This window comes from Chamaea fasciata, unplaced genomic scaffold (assembly GCF_029207755.1).
Source record: "Chamaea fasciata isolate MVZ Bird 193981 ecotype frontalis unplaced genomic scaffold, bChaFas1.0.hap1 SCAF_1, whole genome shotgun sequence".
In the NCBI taxonomy this organism is placed as follows: domain Eukaryota; kingdom Metazoa; phylum Chordata; class Aves; order Passeriformes; family Sylviidae; genus Chamaea; species Chamaea fasciata.
The window spans coordinates 32653348-32675057 of NW_027094086.1; the positions used below are offsets into that span (position 1 = coordinate 32653348).

The 21710-nt window shown below is 38.2% G+C and overlaps 1 protein-coding gene across 1 annotated transcript in view; it reads right to left on the reverse strand.

Moving 5' to 3' along the window:
- Positions 1-282: 282 nt before the first annotated feature.
- The window catches only part of KCNB2 (potassium voltage-gated channel subfamily B member 2), a 163987-nt gene continuing 142559 nt past the window's right edge, over positions 283-21710 (reverse strand). Inside the window, exon 2 of the mRNA XM_066180260.1 lies at positions 283-2508. Within this exon, the coding sequence (XP_066036357.1) occupies positions 346-2508 (2163 nt within the window). The 3' untranslated portion in view covers positions 283-345. The remainder of the gene's footprint in view (positions 2509-21710) is intronic.

A 21710-nucleotide genomic window follows, 5' to 3' on the forward strand; every position in this document is an offset into this window, starting at 1 on the left:
TTCTAAAATTCATTGTAACCAAGGAAAAAAAAAGTTAAAAGAGTTCAAAACCTGTCTACAGTCATAAGTGAAAGGATCACAAATGTCAGATGTTGCAGACCACTGGCTCCTAATAAAGCTCTCTTTATTGTATTCACCTTTCTTGAGTAATTTTTTCCCTGTTTTTTCAGTTTGTTACAAAAGCAGTCTTTTTTTTTTTAATTAAACAGTATTTAAACTAAACAACTCTTCATGCCATGCAAAAATAACATTTTATGCACTTTTGTTGAGGCTTTCCATGTTTTAGTTCATAGGCATTACTAACTGTGTTTTAAGAAAAGATATTTTTATTGCTTCTGTAACTAGTCACATGCTAGTTTCACGTGTAGGACAATAACCAGTTTCTCCTGGACTTGAATGAATTTCTGGAGCAAATAAATGGTTTTCCATTTTGTGACCTTCTTGGTTACTGTCTGGCTTTACCTCACCCACCGCATGGTAAATGTCTTGAGTACAGTTGTGGCTCATGCTTTTGGGTGAAGAGGTGACCTGTGGCTCCCCTGTTAAATTGTTGCCATCACTGTGTTTATCACCACAGCAATTTGTCTTGATATCCTGTTTTTTCTCATGTTTCATACCATGTAACTCCATAAACTCTTCTTCTTCTCCAGTGTCTATTTCAGTGAAGCTCCTCCTCTCTTTTGAAGGGAAAGTGAAAATTTTTTGTTTGGGAAAGAGGGGGGATGATTTTTTAACAGGTCCCTGACAAAGTGCAGATGCGTCAGCACCAAATACAGGCCGATCACCTTGGGGGGAATTTTCTTCTAGGAGAATGGTGCTGATGTGCTGAGGGGTGGACTGTGTGAAGTCTCCTCCTGCTGTCACTGGCAGTGGCCTTGCGGTGCTTGGTGGAGTTTGTGGAGCGCCACCTCTATTGTCTTTAAAATTAACTTTAAGAGATCTAGATTTTAACGGGTTGCTACCTTTCAGGGAGCTTTTGGGGCTTTCCATGGCCGTGTCAAAATGAAAGTGACCATGTGAAACTGTTTGGGACCCACTGCCATCACTGATAACAGCTCTGTTGATTGGATTATAGTCAAAGGTGATATCAGTTGGAGAAAATCCTCTGTCTTTTGCAAATGGTATAAACTGAGAACTTCTGCCTCTTTGGTTTTCTTCCAGGTTAATAGCATCAGTTGGAAATCTCATTTGCAAGTGAGAGCCAGGAAACAGAGAGAGGGGAGACCTCTCTGTTTCCGTGAAGTCAGTTGCACAACTGGCAAAACTGTCGATACTGGATGTACTTCTCATGTCCATTACGATGTCCGCAGGCCCAGCTGGCAATGGATCTCTCTGACCTATAACTTCTTCCATTTCTATTTCTTCTTCATAACTGGGTGGCTTTGCTGACTGGTCTTGGTAACCAGCATTAAGATTAGGCTGAGACTGAGTTTTAGTAATTTCATTATACAGCATCTCCAGTTTTTGGGCACTGAGGTGCTGCGGGCTGGAGGATGCTGCAGCATTATTTAATTGCTCATGAGAGTCTTGTTGACTAACTTCTTGGTACTTGTTTTCATAAGATTTGTTTGAGCTTGTTTCAGACATTGTCCTTCTGGCCCATTTCCACCGGCTTGGGGATAGGCGGCTGTCATCAGGTGTGTCCTTTGGACTGAGTGGTTCTCCAAGCTTACCTGAATCTACTGCTACATCTATCATTTCCATACTACGAGCAAAGGCATCTTTCAGGTTCATCGAGACAATACTGCCATTTCTTTTAGCTCGCTCAAGTGCTTCTCGCCTCTTAATTGCCTTCTCCTGTCTTTTCTGCTCCTTATAAAACTCCGAGAAATTGTTCACAATAATTGGTATGGGCAGGGCAATGACCAACACTCCAGCAATACAGCAAAGTCCTCCAACTATTTTACCTAATAAGGTCTTAGGATAAATGTCACCATATCCTACAGTAGTCATAGTGATTGTTGCCCACCAGAATGATGCAGGAATACTTGTAAATTTTGTAGCATCTTCATCCTTTTCAGCAAAGAATACAAGACTTGAAAATATCATTATTCCCATGGCTAAAAATAATATCAACAAGCCCAATTCATTGTAACTCCGCCTGAGTGTAAAGCCCAAAGACTGAAGGCCTGTTGAATGTCTGGCGAGCTTAAGAATCCTTAGGATCCTCATAATTCGGAATATCTGAACCACACGTCTGACGTTTTGGAACTGCAAGACACTTTTATTGGACTCTGTGAGGAAAATGGTGACATAGTACGGCAAGATAGCCAGTAAGTCAATGACATTTAATGGGCCTTTGAAGAACTTCCACTTATTTGGTGAGGACAGAAAACGCAAAAGATACTCCATGGTAAACCAAGCAATACACACAGCTTCAACGTGTGCTAGCTGAGGGTTGTCATTTGGCTGCCCAAATTCATCCATCTCTTGAAGTTCTGGCAGTGTGTTAAGAGATAAAGCAATAGTGGACAGGACGATGAACAGAATGGACACGATGGCCAAAATCTGTAAAACAAAATAAGAAATGTTTTGGTTAGACTGATACAAGTGTACTTGTCAGGGTTTTATTAAATCCTTTCAAATGTGCATGTGTCAAATAAACACAGAATGGTGGAAGCTGTTATCACTCCTGCATTTATTATTTTGTTTTATTGTTTTGAATTTTGCACAGAGAAAACATTAGACTTATCTTAGACGTGGTCAAAACCTGATTGCTTTACTGCCTGCAGTAAGCCAATTCATTTCAGAAAGCAGGCCACGACTGGTCTTATCATTTTTAAATTACAATAGAAGGTGATGTTTATTAATGCAATCCACCAAGTGAAAGATATATAGTTCCTGCTAGTGTGCAGAGCATTATGAATTTTCTGCATTAATTGTTTTTATGTAAAACTTTACATAGTGTGGACAATTGCTTAGGGAGTACCATGTGTAAGATGGTAATTCAGTACTACATAGTGCACACTTTCTTAGACAGGTGTAAATTTATAAGCTGAAAAGTTAAGAAGAAAAAGTTAAGAATAAACAGAAAACACTGCTCAAGAGACTAGTCCTGCTGATTTGTCGTGTCTGGACAAATTTCAGATGCTACAAGAATTAAAGGTATTGGTCCTGAATTAGGTTGAGAACAAGATTTAAAAAAGTAAGTAGTATGAAGGTGAACCAAGTTTCTCATAATTAATAAAATGTGTAAGTAGACAAAGGCTTCCAAGAAATAAAGTTTTGCTTTCTGTCTAAGGAGACAGATTTTTAAATATATTTAATTACTCATTTTCATAGAATCTTAGAATCACAGAACTACAGAATCACAGAAACATTAATGTTGAAAGAGATCTCCAAGACCCTCAAGTCCAATGTTTGACCAACCACCACCATGCCGACTAAACCATAGCACTAAGTGCCACACCGCTTGGTTCTTTAATGCTTCAAGCTGACTCCGTAGGCAACCTGTTCAAATTCCTGACAAACCTTTGAGTGAAGAAATTCTTCCTGATGTCAAGTTGAACTTCCTCTGGAATAGCTTGTGGCCATATCCTTTCATCCTGCCACTTGTTGCCTGAGAGAACAGACTGACCTCCACATGGCTACAGCCTCCTTTCAGGCAGTTGTAGAGAGCAATAGTCTCTCCTAAGCCTCCTTTTCTCCAGGCTAAACAACTCCAGCTCCCTCAGCTGCTCATCATAGCACTTGTGAGCTGCTCTGTGCTCCAGACTCTCCATAGAAGCTCTGTTGCCCTTCTCTGGAAACACAACAGCACCTCAAAGTCTTTCTTGTAGGGAGGGACCCAGAACTGAACTTAAAGTGTGGCCTCACCAGTGCCAAGTACAGGGGGATGATTGCTGCCCTGCTCCTGCTGGCCACACTATTCCGGATACAAGCCAGGATGCCGGTTGGTGGTCTTGGCCACAAGGGCACACTGCTGGCTCATGTTCAGCCTGCTGTTGAGTAGCACTCCCAGGTCCTTTTCCACTGGACAACTTTCCAGCCTCTCTTTCCCATGGAGCACTACATGGGCTTGTTGTGACCAAAGTGCAGGACACAGCACTTTGTCTTGTTGGACCTTATACAGCTGGTCTTGCCCCATTGATTCAGCTGGTTCATACCCCTTTGCAGAGCCTTCCTGCCCTCCAGCAGATCAACACTCCTGCACAACATTGTGCTGTCTGCAAACCTACTGAGGGTGCACTCAATCCCCTCATCCAGATCATGGATAAAAATATTAAACAGGACTGGCCTCAATACTGTGCCATGGGAAGCCCCACTAGTAGCCAGATGCCAACTGGATGTAGCACCATTAACCACCACTCCCTGTATCCAGCCATCCAGCCAGTCCTGAACCCAGTGAAGAGTGCAGCTGTCCATGTGGGCTGCCAGCTTTGGAGAATGCTGTGGGAGACAGTATCAAAGGCTTTGCTGAAGCCCAGGTAGACAGCATCTACAGCCTTTCTCTCATCCACTAGGCAGGTCTCCTGGTCACAAAAGGAGATCAGGTTAGTCAGGCAGGACCTGCCTTCCCTAAACCCCTTGTGGCTGGGCCTGATCCTCTGGTTGTCCTGTTTGTGATGTGTGATTGAATTTAATATAATCTGTCTCATAACCTTCCCCAGCATCAAGGTCAGGCTGAGAGGCTCATAGTTCCCTGGACCATTCTTCTGACCCTTCTTGTAGATGTGCCATTGGTCATCATTGGCCAACACTGGCCAACCTCCAATTGTCTGTTCTTGAGCTCTACACAGCTGAAACACTCCCTAATGTACAGACCCCCCCCACACCTCTCCTTCCTCACCTGTTCCTTCTGAAGAGCTTATAACCATCCATTGTTAGCATTGTAACACAGCAAAGTGTTAAAATGATACAAAAATTATTACAGTATTTGGAAAAAATATATTGTTTTGGTTGGAAGTCTTAATTACATCCAGGTTTTTATTAGAAATACTAATTTTTTTTTCTGCTTTAAAGCTCAGTTTAAGCTCATTCATAAAAGCATTTACTTTCATTTCTCAGTAATGGTGCTCTTAAATCTATTTGGTGATGTTCCAAGGACACATTAGGTCCGACAAAGTTGCTGGAACACCGAAGAAGAGTGAAATGCAGCTAAGAAGAATGCAAGTGTGAAGAGTGTATGCAGAGAGATAGGTCACAGTGGTGATAGAGACTCTAGAGACAGAAAGGCCACCTCACTGTAGCTTTGAGAAAAATAGCAGTAAACTAGTTTCCTCTATGGGTTACCAAGTGGATATTCAGCTCTCTAAGCACAAACAGAAATTGCTCCCGGTCTGATGTGTATCATGATGTACTTTTGTACTATCTTTGGCCTTTTTCAGATACTAATAGTACAGAGCAGGTATGCAGGTATCACCTTTCATATTCTAAAGTATTGAAACATATTTATTTGAATGTTTTTTACCAGTGCTGCATCTCTTTTTTTTTTTTTTTTAACTGTATTTATTGGAGAAATAAGATCCATTCATTTCTCCTGCCAAGTGAGTTATGGACCATCTGTCTTCATCCTCCATACAGCCCATTCAGAGAACATCCTTAGGTTAATCTATCCTATTTAGGTGGGGTATGCATTCCTTTAAAACTTCTGCTACCAGCATCAGCAAAAGAAGCCAATCTTAGTAAAGAATGAGGGCAATAACATTGCATATGTAGGCAGGGCTGATTGGTGAAATTTGTAGCAAGGACTGAGGCAGACAAAAGACAACACTGTAAGAGAGCAATAACTGCCTTTCAAACTGTGAAAGTCGCCTGTACCAGATTTCACTATATTACAGTTGGAAACTTAAATAAGGTGTACTAGGTATCCACTTAATCTAAATGACTGTGAAATAGCTAATGCAGGCCTGAGTTCTCTAAAATACTCAATAACATAATTATATTTTCAGAATTTACAGAACAAATGATCAAGGCACAGGTCTGAATAGTTGAGCTTGCAGTTTCTGTCAAGCTGATGGAGCCTCATTGGGACCAGAATCAGAATATAAATAACAGGATTGGAAAAGCTGTATAATACCAGGACCCAATTACTTGACATGCATTGTTCTTAAAAGAAAAGAAAACTGCAAGAATGTATCTGCTCAACTTTCATCAAACTGATTTTAATTAGGAAACACTGGCATTTCAGTTTGTCATAAGGGATTTATTTTATGCAAAATGTTTACCAGCGTATAAAAGATCCTAGAAAAGAGGTGAGTCAGTGAATAGCACCCCCTCTTGCACCTTGTGACATTGGTAAAACTCCATGCATTTCATAGGCCTTGGACACAAAACTTTCCTGTTCAGAGTTGCCACACAGTGGGTTTTATTGAAAACAAGCATCTATCTGTTTGTTCCAGCCATTGCTTCATATGCTGCTAACACACAAGCCTGAACTCTCCCAGCTCTTTTAATAAAATATGCAGTATAGCAAGCCTGGTATTTTAAGTGTTTTATACATATAATCTTATAAGCATGAGTCTGTTCTTTGTGAAAAAAAATTACAGCAAAGTAAAGTAGATTAGTTTGTTCTAATGTAAGAATCTCAAGCTTTTATTTGTTTGGGACTTTGTTGTGTAATTAAAGTGGTGCATCATTCCACACACAGTATGTTTTAATTATTGCAATTGATTAGATTTCACAACTCATTAGGCAAAAAATGCCAGGGGAAAACTTGGAAGAAGAAGAGCAACTATGAGAAAAAGAAGAAGAAAAAAGAATTCCCTTTTCCGAGTCTACATAAAGAACACTTTGCAGCTATTAGTATGCTGGTAAATTCTCATAGAATAGATGCAGATTGTATTAAGAGAAGTACAGAGTTTATAAGAAAAACCTGTAGCAAACTACTAGGCTGGTTAGGATGATACAGAAGAGTGAAGAAACCACCACTGACTGAATCTTTCCCAGCAGAACTTCCTGTTTATTACATAATATTTCTAAACCATATTCTGGACTGAAGTGCCTGGAAAATTTGTGTACTCCAAGTAATTAATCTAGGACCACAGTTCTTGACATAATATTTTTAAACTGCATTTCAGAATATACTCTGTTAAATGGCAGATTCTGGCAGGTTATGTCATCTAGATATGGTACTAAAAAAGCACATAAAAATCCAGATCCTCTTAATCTTTAAAAATATTTCCTTTTAAATGGCAATTTTTTTCTAAAAGAATGGACAGATTTTAATTTCTTTCCAATGGACTGGACATGAGGCATTTGAATCTGCAGATGCAATGAATAGTAAAACATACCTTGAGTTAATGATGCAGTCTTAACAGCCTCTGCCAGATGCTGTTGTTTCTAATTTTTGGGGTGTGGACTGGTAGCAATTTCCTGAAAATGTAGTTGTTTCCCAGTATTAAATTGCCACTGCTTTTTTTTTTCCTGTCCACCGTCTCATTGCTTATCACTGCCAGAAGTATGAGGAATTCTGCATAAAATGAGCATACAACTAAGGCAGAAAAGAATGGTGTATTGGAATAGCCTTCAAACTGTTCCTTGGTATTCTGCAACAACTGATATGATATGTGAAATGATATATTATATGATATGATATGTGAAAAGGCTTCTGCTATAACTGACAAGCCAGTGTAATTTTTATGTACAGCAGAGAAAAAGTATGCACCAGGTTCACACTAAAATATAGCTGAGGGGAATTTCAGTTGAGCCCTACTGATCAACCAGTACAGTATGTTTGATTAATATAGGTTTCAGTCTGGAATTGGGTAAGACTGTATTAGCAATAGTGTTTCCTTAGTCTTTTTTCTTTTTTTTTTTTTTTTTTTTTTTTTTTTTTTTTTTTTTTTTTTTCCCAAGGTGGGATCTGGGATAGGATATAGACCATTTAAATAATAGACAGCAGTATAGTCTCATACTTTTCAAATTTCTAGCCTCCACAGACACTGAAAATTATCAGGCTGTCACATATTCTTCTCTTTCTGCATTTAAATGTATGATATTGTCTTCACATAAAGTTCCCTGGCAGCATCTTTAACTCTGCCTTTAGAAAATCTCAAAAATATTGCTGTTGTTCAGCTTTTGAAAGGCTTCTGGATCAACTGTATCAACTTTCTTGGGCACTTAGCTATATATTCTCAGAAACATCTGCTCTTGGGAAAGAGGTGTCTTGATCTAGATTTAAGTGGATAGGTATCTGGAATTGGTCTAGGTTCTTCAGATCAACCTGAGAGCTTCCAAGTGCTGTAGCCTGCAGGTCAAGCTGGATTTTGCATGGAAGTGTCCTAAGCTTGCAGCACAGAGCTACCAGCTCTGGCCAGAGAATCCACAGACTCACAGCCACACTGGCAGGAGCAGAAGGTCAGATAATGAATGTTTTCATTTTTTTGAGGGAGTAAGCCCATGAAAGTGGAAGACATATTGGTAGGCTTGATGAGAAGTTTATAGAAATCAGTTTATTTCAGCAGCATCCTTTACTGTCAGGTGTCTTCAGATTATGATAGTGAGTTTGCAACTGAATGGAAAAAAAGTCTTGCTCAGTAAGAATGCTCTCTTTTACATCTGTCTAAATCTGTATGCATTATGTTCTTGACATCTGGGACTATCCAAATGAGATGCACACTGGAGAAGCAAAGACAACACTACAAATGGAGTCACCTTGCAACTATAACTATTCCCACATGAGGAATTTTAAGATTAGTCAGGACATCGGTCTGTAGATATTTAGGAGAAGGGGCCAATAAAATACTCTTCTGTGATGCAAAGGACAAGAAGAAGGTCATGATACAACTTCTCACTGCCTGGTCACTCCATTTTCTCCCTCCACTGTGTCCCTGGGACTTCCTAGTTACAAGCCTCACCTCTTGCTTCTGACCCACAATTCTATATCATGCTGCTTTACAGAGGAGACTGTACTCAGCTCACACCTGTAATTCTGAATTCCCAACATGTATCAGTGTGTCATAGATCACATGAGACTTAAGATTACTTTGAATCTAAGGTTTCAACAGACCACACTGGAAAAGTTCAACAAAAGGCAAAACATTCTGCTGCAGTCCTTTACTGGCTAATGCTCTTTTTTAACATAAGGTCCTTGGCCATGGGACATGAAAAAGGAGACAAATAGAAACAAATCCAACTTGGATTTACTGCAAACTAGAACACCATGGAGCTATGGCAAGTGTTAAGCATGCCAAATGTAACCAATCTCAATGGTCCTGCAACACTGAGAATTATCAAAGAATAGAAATATGTGTTTGCAAAAGCTCCTTGTTTTAAGTGATGGAAAAAATTCATTTCCAGTTATTAAAAGTTTAATTTCTGGAAAACAAGAGAAACAGAACAACATAAATTTAGTGCAATCTATCACTGTTGCCCTTTCAGGAACACATCTGATAATTCTGACAGCCTGTGTGATCACAGAACAGCTTCTCTCTGCTGCTCTTGATCTCCTTCCTTGCTGACATTATTTGGAATTCTGACATTTCATTTTCCCCTTTTTTTCCTAGATTAGTATTATTATTAATACTTTTGAGGACTTGGTTTGAAGGTTCTTCATTGCTCTTTCAGGGATATTCATTAAGCCTCACCTTAACCACATATCTGAAGGTTAAGCTCTCAGTATTGTATTTATCTGGTGTCTAAGTGATGCACAGTCTTTTCTTTTGGTCTCTGCACTGGGAGGACTCTCACTTAAGAAGATTGGTTTAGAAATACTCATTTAGGAGGTTTTCACTAAAGATTTCATGACTAGCTCCAAAACATCGTATTTTTAGCTATGACAATTATCTATTAGTTCATCAGTAGGTGAAAAAGCTCTGTCTCCAGTTTAGCTTGACAGACAAGTTCCTATGAAGATAGTGAGCTCAAGTGCTTCTAGATGTTTCTTCACAGTTCTGTGAAGTTCAATGTTGACTTTACCTAAGGAGTGGCATTTGTCCAGGGATATGCTGTCCTATCAAGCTCACCCAGACTGGGAACGAACAAGTGGGACCACCTTTGTTTCTGTAATGTGGTGTCCTTCAAGTCTTTGTCTGAGGAGGTTTAAGGCAGGTAGGAGTTTGCTGCCTGCCAATGCCAGTATGCATGACAGACCAGGGATGGTAACATTGGCAGGATCGTAATCATGGTAATTCTAGTGGAAGGTGAGATAACAGGTAGTTAAAACTCACATTTTGAGTTGCCTCACTAGGTAACTCAAACTTCTCCGAGCACAGCTGTAGTCAAGTAAGGTATTTTGAAACTGGCTAAGACAGGTCTACCTGTCTGGAGAAACTGCTGCTGTCTTGGAAAAATCTTCACTTCAGAAGTTCAGTCATAAAGCCATTCTCTGTAGCTGACATACTTCCTGCTTGAGAGCACTGTATAAGTTCTATTTTTTTTTTCCACAAAGCTTTTCCACCACTTTGTGCTGACCTTCCCATAGATGAATATTTGCCTTAGAAGACCTAGTATCTCAGAGGGAATAAACCTGCCTAGGAAAGGCCATTTTGTTGTCTGAGATTAGAAAGCATTCTCCTGGATTAAAGTAACAGCAATAAAATGCATTTCTCCTGCACTCTGTGGCAGGTAGATTACTGATTGTTTTATCTATGCTCTTAGGATAACAATCATAGAACACACCCGTCCTGCATTCTGGGGTGAGCTAATTTCATTTACTTAAGGACTTGATTATTGCTTTAGGGAAGTGTGCCCTTGGGGTTTGTGCCACCAAGATTTTCAGCATAAGAATTTAGTTTGGGTTTGAGAATTTGATTATGGCTTGAGTGTTGAGGTAGTTTTGCATGAGGCAACTCAGTGGGTAATATGGCAAATGAGAACCCTGGGAATGGACTTGAGTCTTTGTGAATCTGGACACAGGAACCACTCAAGTCTCTTAGAACACTAGGGGCACATTAGGTACATAGAAAAATAAGTACAACGCTGCAAACATTTGCAGGATGTATTTCCTAATATTGCAACCAAAAAGTGATGTTGGAGACCAGAGAAATTGCAATATGCACAAGTAATAGGCAATGGATTGCAAAATGGGACTATCAGCTTGATCTTTAGCACAGCCCTGCCTGAATCTGCTGTGATTAATTATAGGCAAAAGCTGAGGCTAATACTGAAGGCATCTGTTGGACTGGCAAAGATGGGAGACCTTAAGTAGTCACAGATGAAGACAGTCTTTACAGTTTGTGAAGAGACATATGTATTCAGTTTAGCATCACTAGAGACAACCTTGAATACTGAATCAGCATAGAGCTAATAAGAATTATGTTTTAAGCATATCAAGATCCATATCAAGTCAGCACTAATATTTTTTTTCTGTTGTTCAACAGCAAAAAGCTGTTTAAGCTCGAGACATGAAATCAACTATTTAATGATACATCTTTATCATAAAATATAAAATATCATATTGCTATAATAAATAGAAAAATGTCCCCTAGGAATTAATGTATAAGAAATGGCAGATCCAGAGTAAATGTAGGTGAATTGCTTTGGTTTTTTTTCACTATGAAATTGGATAAGCCCATGGATGTGACTGTCATGTATTGACAGAAATAGAGAGAGTACCCGCTTGAAATTATGGTGTGGCTATTTTAATCAAATAAATACTTAATGTAAGGTAGTTTAAAGTGAAAATAGAAGGTTTATCTACCTAGTACTTTCTTTGCTCAATAACAATGTGAGAGATTTAACTGTCTTACAGATGATCACAAAAATTAACTTAAAGAATCATCTTAAAGGCTTTGTTTATATGTAGCTTTTTGGCCTCCTAAGTATTATTAGTATGTGTGCAAGAAAACTCACCTACATTTATCAAAAATGAATGAGATGTCTTTATTAAAGTTCCTGCCTGCCCTTGTTCAGAAGCTTTCTAAACCTGTGACGTATTTGTTACATTTAGGTTGTGTTTTGTACTAGCTGTCTAATTTTTGGGTAGTGAAAGCTGAGTATTATTACTTAGATGAATGTACTAGACTCTTCAAAATTTGCATCGAAGTCATGACAAGGAGCTCGCAGTTTCCAATCCTTTTGCATAGCAAACCATATGCAAGATCTGTTCTGTGCTACTTCACGCACGAAAACATTGGCTTCGTTACAGGAATTTCATTAAAGAAAACCCAAACAAACAAAAAACCGAAAGAACCCCGCAGCAAAACAGCCCAGGCTCCAGACCCGAACAGAGAGGTGGTTTCCAGCAGCAGCCAAGGGAGCGGGGCAGGGAGCGGGGCTGGATCGGGCGGCGGCACACGGGAGCTGTCCCCGGCCCGGTGCTGAACGCGGGGCCGCGGCAGATGAGGTGCGCCCATACTCACTGTAAACCCCTTTTATTCTATCACTTTACTTACATTAAGGTATGAAAACTACGCAGTCTAAAAATACGAGTCTGGGAAAACAAAGATAGCTCTGGTATAATACTTTTTTTCTTGGAAAAAATGCCACTGAAGGAGGCTGAAGGAATTCCACTGAAGGAATCTCAGCAGAGGGGAGATATTTGTTTTTACTTCTTGCCATTTAGTATGTTACTACTAAAACCCAGCAAATCACGGTGGAGATAAACAAGTAGGAAAAATTAAAAATAAAACTCCAGTTGTTTAGCCCTAAGGAGTTTTAGCATAGGCTGTTGAATGGATTTAATGGGGGAAATCAGCACACTTAACATACAGATTTATTCTGACACTACCTATTTTGATATTAACATTCAATTTAAAGCTGAAAGCTGGATGTAACTGATTTTTAAAATGTGGAAACTGAAAATCAAATTTCTTGGTTCTCACTGTTTCTATTTGCCATTTAGTTTTAATGGAAGTTGCTTACACTTGGGTTATTAACCAGGACTGTACACTTGAATCTAATTTGCCAACAAACTTACTAAGTTTTTTGTTTAAACTATTCTCACTTTATCATCTTTTTACCATTGAATAAGACTGGTTTTAGTCATATAATACAGTGCTAGGTATGGTCTTCCTGAAGGCAGATATTATTATTATATTATATACCAGACTTATTTGAAATTATGACAGACCCAAAATTCTTTATTCACACTTTAAAAATAATTTTATTATCTTGGATTCATGTCAATTTCTACATAAATTTCAGAATGAAGTCTCTATATAAAATACCTATATTACTCCATGGTTTTATGTAAAGGTTTTGCCAGTATTTCCCAAACTTGCGGAGTAAGAGAAATTGTTAGGGAGGGGAATCCAGGCTGTTGCCTTTTTTGCAATGCAGTAGTTAAGGGTCTGCATATCTTAAGTGCCATGTCACTCCAGGATTACTTTTGAAAGCTCATCTATAATACTGCAGTTTCAAACCCTTATTAAAGTGTGATGTGTGCTGTAACACATACAGACAGAGAGTACCAATGCTCTTCAATAAATATGTAAATGCCCTCATATCCCATTTAGGAAGGTCAAATTGTAATTGAAGACACATCTGATTCACAAAATATATTATCCATTATTAAAATACTATTAAAAGGTACTGCTCATGCTACTGTGAGCTTAGATTAACAAGATAGTATATGAGAAAATGCCTGTAAATTACGGGAAAATTCCAGTTTAGGGCCGTAATTCAGACTGCTTTTAGCACAAATACCTCAGGCAGGTGCTAAACAGGGTGTTCAAGGAATGTCTGCTTTATCCCAAACAGTGACTTGGACAGAAGAAGGCCTGAATATTCCCTGCTCTACAGAAGACTGATTTTGTTCTGTCACAAATAAATGTCTATTATGCATATGATCTATTAAAATCAGAGTCTATCAGTGTTACAGGGTCTGTTTTTTTTCTCAGGAAATCAAAGGGAGGTTTACTCTTGCTTTTAACCAGAACGCACCAGTGGAGTTTGAATATTTTAGTCAGCTGTACTGGGAAACAAAGGAGGGCAGTCTGACGGGGCTTAGTCTAATGCTCTGCATTAATTTTGATATTTTTCCTATTTCGTATTTTAACCAGTAGATGTCTCTGTTTTATCACGCAGCTGTTGACAAGGACACACTATTCCTGTTGTCACAACACATGGTAAGAGAACCATTTGTTTCCCATGGAATGAATACACGTGAATGCAAAAATGCGACTTAATGCTCTCAGCATCCCCTAACCAACCTAAGCCCCCAGAAGCTTTGGTGAGAGCTCTGGCTGCTAAGCAATTTTGAAAATCATCTTTATGGGAATGTCCAATAGGATTTTAAGAGGACAAAAGGGGAATTGGTGAGATTCAATGGATATTCATCTAAAAATGCAATAAATTTAGGACATCTTTTTTTATCCCATGGGAAGGCTCTCAGAAGCAGCTTACAGAACAGTTTGGAGTACTTGATTTCTACACAATGCCTCAGGAAATTCCATGTTGTGATAAATTATCTCCTCTGCTTCACAAATGTGTAGGATGATATTATTTTTGCATCTATAGGCATCAAGAGTAGTATTGTAGATTATTTGAAGCTCTTGCACCTAACTGAAAATATCATTGTGATACAATTCTATTCAGACTTTTGTATATTCCAAATTTGAAAAAAGTTATAGGATATATACAGTTTTTCTAATATCTCTACAGAAGAGATCAGCAGTTTAAAAATTATATTCAAATTCTATTATTTTAAATATATGGAAATTGAAGATACATTATTTCAGACCTTAAAACTTTTTGATTTTTAGTAATTGTCTAAGAATGTGATAGGTTTCTATCAGTTGTTTCCTGGCCTTGTTCTTGTTCTCCTAGGGCAGTAGTCCACACATTTAAAAATTAAGGAGCTATTTTTTGGCCTCTGTTTTCCTGGGTATCTTTATATTTGAGATCCTGGATTAGGACATCCGAGAAAAAAATACTAGACTGGATCTACACTGAGCCCTGAACTGCATCATAATTTTTGTTTGTGGGTTGCTCCATCCTGGTCAGATGCTCCCTTTTAGAAATCCTGGCAGAAACTGTTAGGATCTGTTTTTGTGCTACATACTTATTAAAGTAGAAAAAGCATATAATCTTAGAGAAGAAAAATGTCACCTCTTTTAGATGGCAGCTGTTCCCACATGAGCAAGAAGTATGTTGGGGCCTTTTTTCCCCATTAAAACCCAAGTCAATGTTCGAAACAGAACTTCTCCAGCGGAAGGGAGCATGCTCCTCAAGGACAGATACATGTCACAGACTACCCCTGTGTGTTCACACTTCCACCCACTATGGCTGTTCCTCCTACTGTCAAGTGGAACCAGAGGTGAGCTATTTCTTAGCCCACATTTATGCTCCCAATGCACTGTGATGAGAGGCATAGATGGCCAGTCTGAGTCATCAGTTCCGTGTCACTGGTTCCACCAGGCTGGCCATTTCTGGGAGCCAAGCAGAGCACTAAGTAGCAGAAATATCAGGCCTTACCCTGAAATGGTTTGTTATTAAATACAGCTTTTCCTAAATGTCTGAACAATGAGGAGTTGATTGTAGAAGGGAACATGAGTGTTGACTAGTTTCAAAAGAAGGACCAAATTGTCTGTCAGATCTTCCTGATTGTCAAACTGACGGCCAGGCCACAGAAACCCCACAGGTTTTCATGACTGCAGCTACACAGTAGAGTTCCTACAGCTCAGTCAGGCTTCAGACAAGAAATAAACCTGGAAATAAATTTGTCAGGTATGAACAGCTATAATGAAGCTATCTGCAGCAAGCCTATGGACAATAAAATTCATCTTCAAAGAACCCTTGAACGTGGAACAAATACATTATGCTTTAGCTAGGCTTCAGGAAGTATCTTTCATAGCTGACAATTTCATAATGCATACATTTTTTTCTTTTAACTGCCAGCATCTGGAAATTTATGATAAAGACATGGAACAGAGTCTTTGGGGTATTTACAATTGCTTTTATCTACACACTGATTACATATATTTCTACTTCTGAAAGCCACATAAAACCCCCACACCCACTACCAACAACTCAAAAATCTGACGGAAGGGCAATGTGATTCTTTATTTTGCATGATCTTTATGATAAGACATAGAACTGCATGAATAATTAAAGAAGAAAAAGGTTTGTGTTATTACTCAGTCAGAGGTGCTAATCAAAACAAAGTGAATAGTTTTGAAAAATCTCTTACTGTGGAATATATATGACAAAACCATATGGCTTTTAGTAATTACAGCAATGGCAGTACTGGAAGAAAACTGTGCAATTCAGGTACCACCTGGAATAAACTGGAACCACTCTGCATAAGGAATGTATGTAATATTACTATATACTGTTACATATGTTTTCTCTGAGATGTAAACATGCAGGTATGTACTTTCAAAAGGATTATTAATTATTGATCTTGCAGATTAGAACTACTTTTGTTTTATTCTGGGTCCTTTATGTCCAATTATTTTTCTGCAAGCTGTATAATTAGAAACACATTTTTATGGGAAAATACCTGGCTTACTATACCTAAGAGCTCACTAACAGTGAAGTATCTTGCTGCTATTAATAGAAACACAGCAACGACACCACGGCTGAGGTTTGGGTTTTTTTCCAAAATGATTTATCTTAGTAGTCATGGAAGCACATGCTCCTACCATTGGCTCATGCTCCTTTGAAGGATAGGAAGTGGGACAGAGGTGATTTTTTGCCTTCAGTACAATACATTTGACATTTTAACAATTAATGTTAGCCTGAAAGGAAATAACTGGAAATACTTATTTTACTGCCATATAAGATGGGGAAATGGATGTGATGTGGAAATGAACGAGTCAAAGCACAGGAATAGTTGAGGTGCTTTGCAAAACTTGGCATTTTGACTTCTGAACTCTATTTTCAGCATCTAAGAAAACACTCTTCTTCTTTGAGGTCTTGTTTATATTACAGAATGTTATCCTTTTGAAATATTTCCATTAAGACAGAAAATAAGAACCTAGTTTGACACAAAATAGGATTTAGAAATAAGGGACTATATTAACTCACAATGACTGAAGGAAATATGCCATCCTCCATCAGCCCTAACATCACCATTTATGAATACATTTCTGCTCAAGCAATTAGCTTCCTGTCTAATTTCCATCTCCTGGTCACTTCTAGGTTCTTTCTGGAGGCACATGATCACCTCTGTGTGAGATGAGATCAATATTCTTGATAATATACTTCAGGAGAACAGTGAAGTCTAAAAGCAGGAACAAGGATGTTTTGACCAGATGTGCTCATGACCTCCACCTCTGCACAAGTGCCCCTCCTGACACTTCTGGAATGGGAGGGACTTTTGAGTAACCTGTCTACGTGCTTGGACTGAGACAGAAGAGATATTTTCATCACTATCATCAGCAGGCTTTCAAATGTACCTTTTATAGCTACAATCTGACAGTGAATCTGATTTACACAAGAAACACACTCATATAGAACTGTGTGATGTTACTGTACATATCTAATGCTTCTGTTGGGGGAAGCCTGCTATATGTAACTCAACAAGATAAACATTAATTTCTATGGATTTTTATCCGCAGGAGGCTTGTTTCAGAGCAGCATGATTTGGGTAAGAGATTCCCCTAGAGGCATGTGAAATTGTAAAGGAGGGATAGTTTCCAAATCTTTCTCGGTGGAAATCAGAGCCAAACAGTAAAATGGTGCCAGTTAAGAAAGTGAGGAACAGATGTACTTGCATTGTCTTATCCTACCACTTACAGTTAGTCTTTCAATATGATGAACACCATTGCCAACACCAAAACATGCAAATGAAGTTGCATTGACAATGTCAAACAGCAGCAGTGTTAGTAGGGTCACAAGTTTCACACCGATTCTGGAAGCTGGGATGAAAATGGATTATGATTTTTATCTTTACATCAAAGGAAAACGTGTTTCCTCTGAAACACCCTGTCAAAAGGAAAAGGTACGGTCCCTTCTCCATTACAAGGCATTGGATTTTTATTAAAATTCATTTAGTGTTTAACTTTGTAGCTGGAAAGAAAAGCAATATTTATTTTGGAGTTGCCAATTGCTTTTGATTTTGACAAATGACTTAAATTATTTGCTTATCAGATTTACTTTAGGAATGAATTGCATATTTTTTTCCAGAGGGTGTTACAATTCCTAAAGAGTTTCATCAATTTTCCATTAATGTGCCAGTCAGTCTTAAGCAATAATTACTAGAGCAGAGGCATCATATTAACCTCTTGATACCAGAAGTTGGAATTAGCATATTAGCACTTAAGCAACGTAAACATTGGCCCATTGGTGACAAGGGATTAAACTGCAGCACGCTGTGTGTGTGCTGTGAATGAATTCACTTTACCTGGCCTAGCATATTTTCTGCAGTGCACAAATCCTTACCCAAATGCACAGAACTCACTTGGAATATCCTCACGACTTCAGGAGTCAAACCCCCATGTAAAGCAGGAGTCAGGAACTAAAATCCTGCCTCGGTCTGATGTGTCTCAAAGTAGCTCAAATGAATGACCCTTTAGCTTTTCTCATGTTTTCTTTTCCTGCACTCTATACAGTAATTACTGGGGACTTTTGCAGAGAATATGCTTGTGCATACTATCAGCAACCATTTTTGATCAGTAATTTATACATCAAGATATGCTTCAAAATCTGATCGCCACAGTAATCCTAAATGTAAGAACCCCATTGGTTCATACTAAAATACTAAAAAAATTGACATGGTAGAATTATAGTAGTAGTAGTATAATTTTAAACACAAATTTAGTGACTGTATGATTTTTTTTTTCAGTGAGAAATCTGGCTCAACAGTTATCATTAATTTTTTCTTCCAGTAATATTTATCACATCACAGAAAAAGAAAAGAAGCATCAAACACATAGGCATAGATACTTTATATAGAATTTCTAGTATTTATAAAGCATATCAGGAGTTTTACAGGAATAAAGGTATGAAAGGAATTTGTTGTTCTGCATGCCTTAAGCTTTGATGACCTGTGAGTTGTCAAAATTTGCAGGTAGACCTTGAAATTGAAAGCCAAGTGGCTTTTCTAGATATAATCTGTGTAATTTTTGAGAGAAATGGCAAAGAGCTCCTGGGGAAGACTGTGGAATATCATGCCTATGACCTCACATTTCTTAGCTATAAATTTCCTGTTGTATAAAACTTAAACATAAAAACTACTGTACAGTAGCTGCCAACATTACATTGGTCTTACAATGATCAATTAATTATGTCTCACATTCGATGAACTTTCAGAGATCAGTTCCCATTTAAATCACAGCATCTTGCTGGCACTCTTTCTTATGTGGGAATGCAAGGTGGGGTGGGTCATTGTTGGTCATGTACAGCCACACAGGCACTCAGGGTTTGCTCGCCATAGTCATAGTCTGTGCAGTCTTGCTGCACAGATATTATCAATTCTTAAATGATTCTGGAAATGATAACACACTGGACCAACAGTCAGCAGTAACCACAGGTGTGCTGCCTCTCCAAAGTACCCATCCACATGACATGACCTTGGGGCATTGGATCACTTGTTTTCCTTATAATTAATCATTTACTAATGTTTGCATTGCATTGCTGGAAGAATGTCATTCCCTTCAAAGTGGGCTCTTTCCAGACAATTGGCAGACTCTTATCTGCCTCTAGATTAATCTTGGTACTAGATGAACACAAAAAATAAAATGGGAAGATAGGAAGACAGGGACACTGTCTTTACCATTTGAAGCTTGACATCACATCTTATTTACTTTATATATTTTTACATGAGTGTCTTTACAAGGAATGGGGGCCTTTGTGAGTTCAGGACATTATGTAGCAACAAGTGCTCTTTAGGTGGTTAAAGAACACAATTTATTATTTTCTATGACAATTTATTTTTGCATATGATTTATAAATGTAAGAACTTTTTGCAACAGTAAGAAAGGCAAAAAAAATTCCTTAGATTGAATGAGAATCGTGTTATCACATTATTAACAGTTTTCATTTCATCATAGTGAAATAAATACAATCCTCGAAGATAAGGGCAAGATTTGAGATGAGTAAATTGGTTTAGAGGCCCAGAGTTTTTATAGCTCAATTGCTTGGAGTGGCTCATATTAATTCTGTTCACTTAGTCTGACATCTCTAACAAATATCATATATTATTTCCAACAAATCATTGAATTTCCCTTCTTTTCCCTCCTGAAAGACACTTGTTTGCAGAAGTTCTGCCAAAACCATGAAAACATGACTAATATATTTATTTTATACATCTTCCATGCCAGAAAAGAGGTGAAAGGATGCCATTTGAAGAAAAGCCTATTAGGAACCTTGAAATGAAAAAAAAATTATTTTTTTCTTTGCGCTCCACTAGTCTGTGAAGTTGGAAGACTGACTATTATTAGTTTTTTTCACTGAGCCACCATCTCAGTATATTTTATAAGTATATTACAATTCCTGTTTACCAGTTTATAAGCTTCCACTTCAGCAATTTAGATGAAGAAATAACTGGTATGTGCAGGTATCTCTGGTTATCTGTCTTAACTACGTCATCTGCACAAGCAGAAACCTCAATTCCCTTAATGCAATCAGGAAAGGAACTTCTGAGTCCTTTCAGTATAAATGCCCTATTAATGGGTTTTACAGCTGATCTTCAAAATGCTGAGTTGAAACACATGAGAACAGCTGACACTGTGCTGATAGACAAGAGGTCAAATCTTTACAGGGTCACATATGTTACTGCTGAGAGCTTAAGCAATTGCTTGCACGCAGGGTTATTTATAGTGTTGAAGGGTGAACCAATAGTATTGGTATCTGATCCATACCTCATATTGATAAACCAAAATGAATATCAACTCAGGGAACAGATGTTCCTGAAACTCATCTGGTTGACAGATGCCATAAAGTTTATTAAATATTGATGGCCACTTAAGCAGATTTTCTCTGCTAGTTTCTCTCTGGAGCAGGCACAAAATCCCAAATTATCTGGACTGCATTATAGCCCATGAAATATGCTACTTCAAGGTCTAGGGAAGGTTGCATTTCGACCACTTTCATCAAGAACCTTCTTCTTTCTGTATCCCCCACAGCTGTCAAAGTTATCTCTCACTTGGAGCAGGACTTGTATTGGTTTCCCTTTAGCACATTTTTAGGTTTGATTATCCTACTTTAAAAACAGTTCTTGGATGCAAACATGCTGCTTGGTTAGGAATACAGCAATAAAACATCAACACAATGCAACAATAAAACAACAGCAAAAATAATATGTCTGGTTTATGAACAGTAGTAAAATCCCTTTGCTTGAACCAGGGATTCTTAAACTGCTTAACACTTAACTGCCATGAAAGATGCATAAATAATTCCTAGGAAGCCAATTGCTTCATTCTGAGCAGAAATGTGACTGGGAACTGCTGTCATTGCTCCCAGCATTACCACAGAAGTGGTACATGAGAAAAATAAAGCTGGGGACTTCCAGAACCCTTTGTGTTTTGCAACATTTTAATAAAACTATTCAGTTCAGAACAATGAGCAGAATCTCTCCAGGACACATGCAGGAGGTCTTGCAGCACAGAAGCAAAAACTTTATATATAATGAGCCACTTCACATAGCAGATTATGTGGTAGCCTCTCATAAGAGAGTAAAATAATTCCCCTGGTGTGAGCCTTATTTTAAAAGACATTTGCTTACAATTGTAAGGGATAATATTTTGCAGTGATAGGGAACATTTGAATCTCGAGCAAGAAACTGGAGTATTGGCTATGACTACCTACAATTAACATTTGAACTCTCTCTTACAAAGATACTCTTCCAACTCTCCACAGCTGTTCATATATTTATGTACTGTACAGATGAGGAGGACAAAGATATCTGCTCAGACTACTTACCGCTTGCAGACTTTTAGGTACTT